The sequence below is a fragment of the Metopolophium dirhodum genome, chromosome 1, assembly GCF_019925205.1.
Source record: "Metopolophium dirhodum isolate CAU chromosome 1, ASM1992520v1, whole genome shotgun sequence".
NCBI classification, from domain to species: Eukaryota; Metazoa; Arthropoda; class Insecta; order Hemiptera; family Aphididae; genus Metopolophium; species Metopolophium dirhodum.
The window spans coordinates 20,083,233-20,094,421 of NC_083560.1; the positions used below are offsets into that span (position 1 = coordinate 20,083,233).

General features: G+C 28.4%; 2 protein-coding genes across 2 annotated transcripts; one reads left to right on the forward strand and one right to left on the reverse strand.

Moving 5' to 3' along the window:
• The first annotated feature begins 1,260 nt into the window (after positions 1–1,260).
• Positions 1,261–4,564, forward strand: LOC132937253 (uncharacterized). Its single transcript, XM_061004088.1, has one exon. The coding sequence runs from the start codon at positions 1,569–1,571 to the stop codon at positions 4,509–4,511; it is 2,943 nt and encodes a 980-aa protein (XP_060860071.1). The 5' UTR covers positions 1,261–1,568; the 3' UTR covers positions 4,512–4,564.
• Positions 4,565–6,561: 1,997 nt separating this feature from the next.
• LOC132937447 (mitochondrial import receptor subunit TOM40 homolog 2-like) lies at positions 6,562–8,891 on the reverse strand. The gene is made up of 5 exons (XM_061004275.1): positions 8,699–8,891; positions 8,366–8,628; positions 8,055–8,292; positions 7,798–7,980; positions 6,562–6,701 (listed from the first exon to the last, which is right to left on the reverse strand). Exons 1-5 carry the CDS (start codon positions 8,844–8,846, stop codon positions 6,562–6,564), a joined length of 972 nt encoding a protein of 323 aa, XP_060860258.1. The 5' UTR covers positions 8,847–8,891.
• Between the last annotated feature and the right edge of the window lie 2,298 nt (positions 8,892–11,189).

Sequence of the window (11,189 nt, forward strand, 5' to 3'; positions counted from 1 at the left end):
CGATCACTAATTAGCAATATACATTATACACATTAAAAAAAAAATCTTAATTTCAATTATTTACATAATTATCAGTGTAAATTATTGGAACTAGAAAGGAACAAACAATTTTGTTATTTTTCTTTGAAAAAAAAGAACTAGTTCATTTCCTCGTTCTTTTTTTATAAAAAGGAATTCGTTCATCGTGCCGTTCTTTAAAAAGGAATTTGTTCCAGGAATCCGTTCCTTCCAAACACTGTTGTTTTATTAATTAAATATATATTAAATGTTTACTTATCAAGAAAATGATCTAATTTGTTAAGACGAGGAAAATCAACACATCAGCAAAAACATAATATTATAATATATTTTTTTGAGTTTTTGGACGTGGAAATCATGGGTGTTTCGAGGTTTACACCATAACCCAATCACTAGTAGTATTACTCTTTATACTGTGACCCAATTTTAGTCGGATCCATATCGGTGATGACTGCTACTACATGATATACAATTATCGTGTATATTTTATTTGATGGGTGTACTTTTAAATAATTGTACAGAAATTGGAGAGCCTATCAAAATTATAAAATATTGGCCGTTGCGTAGGCTCGACGTCACTTCGATTTCCAAAGGCTCAAGGCGAGTGCTACAGCTATGATCCATTGTTGGATTGTCGTCGCGCACGAAATGTCGAATATCGTCCGACGTGTTGTCACTTATCAGCGACCATTTTTGATCTGCAGGTTGTGTTACGTCCATGATTTAAGATAGGAACACCACAGAACAACCTGAAAGAGCACTCAAAAATCTGTTCAATTTGTTGGAATATCAGTGTATTCATTTATATAACAAAAATGTAAAATTCTTTCTGTCTGGTCACACTGATTGCTAATGTTTTACTTGCATTTATAACTTACAAGTTTGTTAGGCGAAAGTTAATTGCCTTTGTTCGGAATAACGGTCTTACGAAAAACAAAGAATAATGGGATTACCTTTCTACCGTCAGCACTGATATTCCAACTGCTGTTGTAAATCTGTGCCCCACAAGAACCCATGTTAAACTCAACTTGCCCCCCATCTGGTTATTCTGTGGTAATACTAAGGCTCTACATATAATGGGAATGCTATGCCACCATTTTGAGACTCATTTATCAGTGACAAGATAAAGTGGGAAACATTCATATTCACACAACATTATTAGTCGCAAAATGGCGGCATAGCATACCTAGTATCAATAGTACCTTAGTAATACTAGTAAGTGATGATTGTAAATAATTTACATTGTTGTATCAATTGTACGTTTCAGTTATGTGATAATTTTTAATTTACTAATTCACTATTTAGTGTTGTTAACGATTCAATGATGTTTCAATTTTTATTGTAATTTTTTCTATATAAGTGAATATGCAGAATACTGAAATACTTAGTGAGTACCGAGTAACATATTTCTACTTTTGACTGTGTATTTTGTGAAACGATACTTAAATATTCCATTAGTGTAGACTGTAGGAGTATAATAGTTACATAGTGTTCATACGTTGAATACTAATTTACATGCATAGTAGGTACCAATATTTATAATTAAAAAAATGGCCACAAAGAAATATATTGTCAAATTGTTTGAGAAGGCAGGCGAAGTTGGTCCTGTGCCAAGTTTGCTGAAAATGCTTAAAGACAAGTTTCTTGATATGTATTGGGCAGAATTTTTTGCACCGTTCATGGATTCAACTATGTCTGTTATTGTTTCACAAACCACCATCCATTGTGTAACAGTCAACAATATGATTAAGTTTGCTGCTAATGGTTTATCTATATTATCTGAACACTCAACGAAGGACGGTCGTAGTGGTTTGTATTTGATATCTGAGTTTTTCCAATTGTGTCGTAAGTATGGAAATTCCAACGATAAAGCTATCAGATGGAGGTTTTGTCTACTTCTTAACCACTTGTTGAATCACATGGCTGAAGGAACAGTATTATCTGTAGAACTATGTGACGTTGCAACATTGTTATTGTTGGACCGCTTGCAAGACAAGAAACCAGACGTTCGAGTACAAGCTGTACATGCTCTAAATCTTTTGCAAACTCCAGACAATCCTAAAATATGTCCTATTGTTCAAAAATTTATGTTCCATATGACTTGTGATTCTAGCGCTGAAGTTAGAACAGTTATTGTTAAAAAAATTGCAATGTTGAACAATGTTATTGATGAAATGTTCAAGAACACATTATTTGATGTTAGTGATAATGTCAGAAGAGAAGCTTTCAATCGTTTCTTGGAATATCCATTTTTAAGGTTTTCATCCAAGCAAAGACAAACAATATTGGAAATAGGGTTTGAAGATAAAAATGAATCTATCAGATCATTAGTGAAAAAACGGTTTTTGGAGAGCTGGTTAGATGAGTGTAATAATGATTTTGTAGTGTTTTTGAACAATTTGGGAGTGGAAAATGAAATTGTTTGCGAAAAAGCTCTGAATATAATATTTGAGACCTATTATGATAGTCAGGTTTTGGATTTTATAAATGAATATTTAAATTCAGATTCACGAATGATTGCACTTGATAAGTTAAGTGTAGAAAAAATTTTTCTTTGGAAATGCGTTGCCAAATATTTAACTACCGAGAAAAAAATTGAATTAGCTCGCAATCAAGGACATGTTGAGGACTATTACATCGATGTCTTATTACCAGATTTGGTAAAGTTTTCTGATTATATACGCGATTATTATTTTAATTCTACAGATAGTAATGAATTTATACTGATACAGTTGTTGGATATGACTAATGTATTTGCAATAGACGATGTCGGGGCAAATAGTCTAAACAAACTTTGCATAGATTTATTATTGGACGATCAATTGTCTGTAAAGCCTATAAAATCTGTGGCAGTATTGTTTGGTTTGACTTTCAAAAATGGTAATGACCTTTTAAATTATGTTAAACAAATCTTAAATAAATTTCAAATGAGAACAATTGATATATACCATTTAGTTGATAAAGTTGGCACTCAAGAATTGTTGGAATATCAAGTTAAATCACTAACTGACAAAATGGAATATTTATTAAAAAATGAATCCTCAGATACAAAGAATACAGATACAATAGAAACACAAAAGTTAATATTTGAAAGGAAGAAATTAAAAAAACAGTATAAAAAAATAAATATATTGCCAGAAGAAAAGATATTAGTAGATATGGCTGTGAAAAATGTATTTAAGGTCTTTGAACTGGTTTTTCAAGTTCAACAATTACCAAAAGTTGGTATTGAACTTTCCCTATTAACAGATATTGTTCAGAATATTGTTGTTGGATACTTGGAATGTTCTAAGGTAAACATACGAATGGAAGCAATTCGCTCTCTTTCACCATTCTTATTGCTAAATAATGTTCCGGCAGCTCAAGTACACATGAATACTTTATGTAATGAAATAGGAAAACCTATGACTGATAAGCACTTGTTATTCAAAATAATGTTTGAATTGTTCCTACGTTATGATCTCAAAACTTTTAACATGAATGATGACTTGGACACAGATGAAGAATATGAAGAGGACTTTTGTGTTGAAAATATTTTACCATTACTAATTAACTGTATAAATTATGATGTCGATGATAGTAGTTTTATGTCAGTGGTTGTAAAAGGATTTTGCAACTTATTGATATTTAAAAAAGTTAAGTCCATCAGTTTACTATCTAAACTTTTGTTAATATGGTTTAAACGTTTATCACGAGCAACATTCAGTATATACAATCATTTGGTGAAATTCTTTACATCTTATGTGTTTTACATTGATTCAAGTAGTAGTGCATTGGCTATGTGCTATGTTCCAGTGTTAAAAGATATTGATGAAAACAATTTAACGGATAAGTTGGGTATTCAAATTGATGAAGTCAACTCAACTTTAATGAACCTCACTCGAGGACTCATGTACAAGAATGAAAATAAGGCTATTAACGCTCATGGTGAACTGGCATGTTACATACTTGATTATTTATTAGACGAAAACCAGCCCTATACAGCTATGTTAGTAGATACCCTGTACAAGTTAGAAATTGATTTTGACAACAATGACGAATTGTTAAACACAATTGGCCCAAAATTGTTGTGTGTTATCAAATATTTAAAACATTCGAATGACAAAAACTGTTCAAAATATTTAAAAAAAATTAAAAAAAAATTTGATCCAGCTCTACAGAAAAAGGAATCTTTTATGAAAATATTCAATGAAATGAAATTTGATGCCACTGAAAAGGAAGTTGTTGTCACTGAAAAGGAAATTGATTCCACGGAAATGGATAATGGGCAGACTCAAGGACCTGCGACCGTCAACGAAGAACCGGAAATGATGGAAGTTCATGAAGATTTGTTTACACAAGAGAATTTAATAATCTTGAGTAGTGATGATGAAGAAGACAGCAAAGAAGGATTTCAGAGTACAAAACTGGATGAAATGAAACGTTTGTCAGAAGTTTTCAAAAGAAGTTTCAACACAAAAACATATGAATTAACTTCAGATGATAGTGATTAATTTAATTAATTAATTATTTTATTTTTAAATATTAATTGTACAAATGTCTTAAAATTCTCGAGCCCATTTCGAAGGCATTACTAGCCATACAAAATAAAAATATATTAACAATTTAATGTCATTAATTTTGTTAGTTTCAATTTTAATTTTATAAAAATAGTTTGCTTATTAATTTATTAATTATTTTTAATTATTTATTAATTAATAATGTATTGATAATAGAAATAATACTTTTAAAATATAATCAGACTATTTGTTTAATTATCTATATGATGTATGAATTTCCTGTCCAACATTTTTTAACACAATATCTACCTTCATACATGTTTTGGCTCCTGGTAACCTTACAAGCCATTAATGTTTATAGATAATATTATTATACTTATAACTTTTAAGGATCTGCTTTGTCAGTTTTGTCAACTATCTTATTTGGCTGAGTTTGTACCATGCTGAATGAGCGTTTAATTGGTTATCAATAAGAACTAGAAGTAGCTGAATTTTAGTACCAAAGAGCACACAATTGGCTAAAAAGTTTGAAAACCACTATTAGGAGCATTAGTAAGATATATAAAATCTGTAATGCCATGGTAATATATAGTAATTATAATATATAATATATATTATAAACTAACAAAAATAAAAATGGTATAACTAAGAAACAACATTTTCACCACATATAAAAGAGAACTTTGGCTGTGCAATATCGTTTTTATTTTGTTGATATCACTTATACGATATAAGTTCTTATTGTTTCAAAATCCATTGTTATTTGTGTTTTCAAACTTAAATAACTTTTTTTGAACTTAAAAAAGTAAAAACGATATTGCACAGCCAGTTTTTCTTGTTTATTTGGTAACAATTTTGTTTCTTAGTTATGAGTTATGACTCTAGCGTTCTCGGTTCTTTCCAATGCAAAACAGTTTTTGCTAATTTGTACATTTGTAAGACGGAGAGACACATGCGGGTGCAACGTCCTCTTAATAATATTATATCCCAGACGCATATACCTACATCACAAAAAAACAATCTATCGGAATATTATTATTATTTTTTAATAAGTTGGAATAAAAATTATTACCGGGTGGCTATTTTTATCTTTTATTTGCTTATAATACAAATTATTATTATTAATGTTTTAATTTATAAGTCTATAACCTTAAAACGTTTAATATTCAGTATTGAATATTGATATTTGATCATTCCATTCTTTTATATTTCCTATGCGGCTGGCATCTGTAAAGTTTAACAATTTTTACTGTAAATAAGTTAATACTGTGCTTTCAATTAGTATATAACTTTTAATTAGTTTTTATACATGGTATTAAAGTATTTCTGCATTATTCAAACTACATCAAAAAATTAAATACTAACAAGACATCTCATTATGGGTTATATTGCTTGGCATCATGTCATTATAACTAGTGCTTGGTATCACATTATGGAGTATAGTGCTTGGCAAATATATGTGGCTCAATTCATATACTGAAGCTAATGCAGCTTAAAAACAATTAAACCTTAATTTTAATATCAACTGAAAAAAATTTAAATTAAATTAAATGTATCTAAATAAAATAACAAAAACAAAAAACTAATTTCATAAATAAGTAGTTCTTAATATTTTAGAAAAAAATATGTTGAACTAATACCTAATTTTAATTTCAAACTTAAAAATAACCTAAAATTAGTCTTTGGAAATTTAAAGTGTTTTGAATATGCATGGAGTAGTGTGTAGATCTAAGCGGTATATTCTACCGTTGACTAACATAACTCATCAATTAGTTAATATTCAAATAAGTAGTGTAGATGTAGGTATTATATTTGAATGCCATTTATATGCCAAATTTTGTGTTTATTTGTGGTTTGTCAACTTCTGAAAAATGCATAAATGGCATCAAAAAGTTGTAATTTTGTTTACATTTACCAGATATAATTTTAAAATAATTTTATGTCTTAGAGGTATAAATTATTATTTTATCAATAATAATACAATATATTAGATGATATAACAAATGGGAATAAAAAAATATTCCAAAATTTAATGTTGTATTAATTAACCGACTAAAAGTCCAACTCCCATTCTTAATTGATGTTTGGCAGGACAAAAGTTAGTACTCAATGTAAATGTAAATGGCATTAGGTGTAACCGTTTTTCCAGTGTCGTGCTCACATTCCACTTTCTATCTATACTACCTAAAAACAAAAAAAAGGTAAACAATGAATACAAATTTCAATTTAGCATATTAAGTTGATTAACTATTATTATATTCACGTTATACCTAAAGTTTATAATAAAAATAAAGTTAATTATTAAGGTTACCAAAATAACAAATAACATTTGTCTAATTAATTCAGTAATAATAAAAAAGGTATTACATATTTCTTCACCTATATTTTCGTTTAATATATTATTTATTTTTGTCAAAGTATTAACTATAAATTTCACTTTTATAAAATTGGATTAGGTATATTTTAACATATAAAATATAATTTTTAGTTTTGATTTTTAATACTTTATAAAGTGAGTTATAAAAATGTCTAAAAAATTAATCTTTTAAAATATTCACATATTATGTAGGACAACCCAGGAGGTAGAATGAGGAACTAAATGTTCAAACCCAATAGTACAGATTCTATTTAATGTAGAGCTTAAAAAATTATTAAAAATCAATGCTTGAAAATATAAATAACAATTCCTTTTGATGATAAAATTATTCAATATTTTTTCATTATTAAACTGCCACATAAAGGGGGACCTTGTAGCTTTACTTTCTCTAAATCAAATAAATAACTATACCAATAATAATAATTTATGAAAACAACATAATTGAAACTCATGGTACGAGTCAAACGTATTTATTTACCAAGAAATATAATTGAAATTAAACAATTTTTTTATACATAAGAGATCACATATATTCAGAATTATACAAGAAAGACAATATGTCAAAAGTATGTTATCTGATAAATAGGATTATATCTAATTGTATGTGTAATTTCACTTAAATGCGAAAAAAAAAAATCAAAGACTGTTGTAAAAATGGACAAGAAACAGGAATCTAAAATACTATCCAATTCAAAAAAAATGTATGAATCATAAATATGTATTAATAAGTATCCATTAATTGCTTATTATAATATATATATAAAGTGAGAAATAGGTAAGTACATTTTACATTTTCTTCATTTCTGTAAATTCTGTTAGAAAATAAAAATATCTACATCCAGCCCAATAACATAATATTTATGTTAAAAATATTATATAATTTATTGTTTTTTTTTTATTTACCTTTAATTTTGATATCTGATTTAGGAATTTGTGTTTGATATGCAAAAGTTGCATTGATATCTCGTTGTAAAAAACTACCTTCAATATGTACACCAAACTGAAGTTGCTTACTAGCTTTGAAATGATAGCAACATTGCAACCATGTTACACTCATTGTAGTACTGATTGTGGTAGCATCGTTATCTAAAATAAAAATAAGTTTCAGTTGATGAATTTCTTGGTTTAGTTTACGAAAAGAAATTATTTTTATTATTTACATATATATCTTCCCAAGACATTAAATACTGTTATATGCCCGTTTGGAATTTGTGGACTACGTTGGTGAATGACTTCAGCACCTACTGATGTTTTGTTATTCAAAGCATATAAATACTGAGATATATAAATTCCCGTATAATTGAATAAATCTGGATTGACTAAGCGCAGGGTAGCTGTATACCTGTTTGTTTTATATTCAGCAGTTGTCTGAACTCCTTTTGTTTTGAAATCTTGAAACTATTGTGATCAACACAACATAAATATACATATATTTTTTAAAAAAATGGATTATAATTAGATAATTAATAACCTGAGTGTTAAGTTTGAGTTTTAGATTATCCCATGGTTGTACATTAACATTTGTAGAAATATTTCCACGGTGATCAAAGTCATCCCTCAAAAGATGACTGAAATTTCCAGACCCAACCTGATTGGTACCTCCAAATAAAGATCCAAATTTAACTGATATTTGACTGGTTGCTCCTATGAGTAGACTGTGGCTATCGAGAAAATGATTGCTCAGTCCTTTATTAATGACAAGTTGGATGCCCTCAAAGGTCATAGGAAATAGTTCTGCGACGAAAATAGATCAATTATTAAATAACAACTAAGAAAAATTCACAATAAATGACCCAAAACGAACCTTTACATTTATTGTGTATTTCACCTACCGATCCGGGGTTTTTGATGCGATTTTCGGAATTCAGCTTTTGCGGTGTTCTGGGTGTCGGAATTGGTGTCAAATTAGGTGGCATCGGTGGTAAATTGGATGAAGCTTGTACGTTACCCATAACGTTGTTGTTTTTACAAAGAATTCAATTTAAAATTGAGACCTAATTGTTTCCACGTCGTTTTAAAAAGTAATGAAATTTACCAACAGGCGACAGTTGTTGATAACTTGATAATCAAAATCGATCTACCAAGGTCACTGATACGGTTCGTGAAGGAGAAATTCTTAAGCAATAGTGGGAACGTGACACTTTTATTTTTTTTTTAGTTTTATATCTAGCGAGAGCACTGTAAATAAATTCAAGTTTCGTCTAAATTTATAATTTAACAAGATAACTATAATATAAATTATTTATTAATTTTTTTACTTTTCAACTGGTATAGCCATCCAGTCAATTTTCCAAAAACCCAATTATTATGGACATAAATGAATATACCCTTCCTGGTCACTATTATAATGAGACAATATCATACAGCATACGAAATATTTTACGAAAAATACAAACTATATACACATATTACACAAACAAATATATGAAATTTTTGTATGATATATAACATTAATCCGTGAATATAACATAATTATGAACAATTTGAAAAATGTGCAATTATAATTCCTAATAATTTAAATAACATGGAGGTACATAATATATTATATGAAGCCATATGATGTAATATTAACCAATACAATACACATAAACATGTATGCAATATTTATATAAAAAATGTATTAATTCTAAGCTAATCAATGGGCCGCCGTAATTCTATCGGAGTTTTAAACGCCGCCCGGTGTCGAACTGTCTACCGTAACCTTAATTATCTTAACGCCTAGATGGTTCTCAACCTTTTTTGGTTCACGGCACAATACTATACATCACAAGTTTTCGCAGCAGCCTCACGCAATTGACAACAACAACAGCTTTGGCAACAATGCGAGCAAGAAAAACAGCTTGCAGAAATTCAGGAGGATAGAACACTACGACTAAAAAATAATGAATTACCACTAATTGGATTTTGGATGCATGCAAACACAGAATATCCTATAATAGCAGAAGTAATCAACATTTTGTTACACTTTTCAACAACTTACTAATGCGAGTTAGGCTTTTCGGCACTAACAAATATAAAAAACATAAAACGGGAGAGGCTTCTTCAAGAAATGCGTGTGTGCTTGTCTTCAATTCGACCATGTATCGAACTTTTGTGTCTGAAACGACAAGCTCAAGTTTCTCACTAATAATTTAAAATATTTTCTCTTTATGATATAATATTCCTTTGCTTAAATAATTAAAATATAATTCTTGTGCTCGAGCTTTTACCGAGGTGAACGATACCAAGTCAACAACTAAGGCCACAGGGATTTACGCTCTCACAGGCGTGTGAAGGTAAGTTACGATTTTATTGTAGATGAAATATTGTATGTGTTTAAATATCGCATTAAATCTTAGATGGTATAAAGAGATTTTTTTTTATGAATTTCTAACAGAAAATAGTTTTTGTAAATGTTCGTGATTTTTACGAGTTCTGTCAAAATTCTAAATTCAGACGCTCATAAAAAATAATTGTGAATTTACGGTCAACTTTTTTTTTAATAACACTAACAAAACTGTATAAGAAACCTTGTGTTAAATTTTCAAGATTTTCTTCAAAGTAAAAATAATGCATCGACAATAATTTAAAAATATTGATTTTGCGTAAATGCATTTTGTCTAAATTGCGTGTGAGTAAGAGAGAGAAAACAAAAAGTGCGCTGACATCCTCTTAATTAAAAAGTCATATTTTATATGGATACCAAAAATGTATATTTCAGTTTAACATAATATGTGGTACACCATACATCTACTGTATACCAGAACAGTTACCACTTTCGTCTTTCTTCCTTTCTTGAATAACAAATGTCAATTTTATGTTTTGTGTAGGACAACGGCTTAAAACAAGAATATAGTGGTATATTTATATAAAAAAATATTTTAAGCTATGATACCAATATATATATAAATTTAAAAAATAATGCCTAAACAAACAACTTATTTAGATAAGTAAAAAAATTAATAATAATAAAAATAATTACAAAGGTACATTATATTATAAATTATATGTATTTTTCAGTGTGGCCTCATAATAAATTTAAATGAATTGAAGTTTTTTTACAGTTTGGACTACAGACAGAAAAGAAAAAAGAATTAAAAACATAATTTGGAAAAGATTTTGATACACTTATACAATTAAAAACAAATTAACTTATATTTTATTTATAATAAGTTAATTTACTTTATTGCTGGCAATTTGGAATTTATTTGAATTGCTTATTATTTTACTATTAGTATGGTCATAAAATAGAGTTGCATTACATTTTTGTCTCTTTTTTTCAAGCATTTAAAGTACTATATTTGAATTCTTTTTAT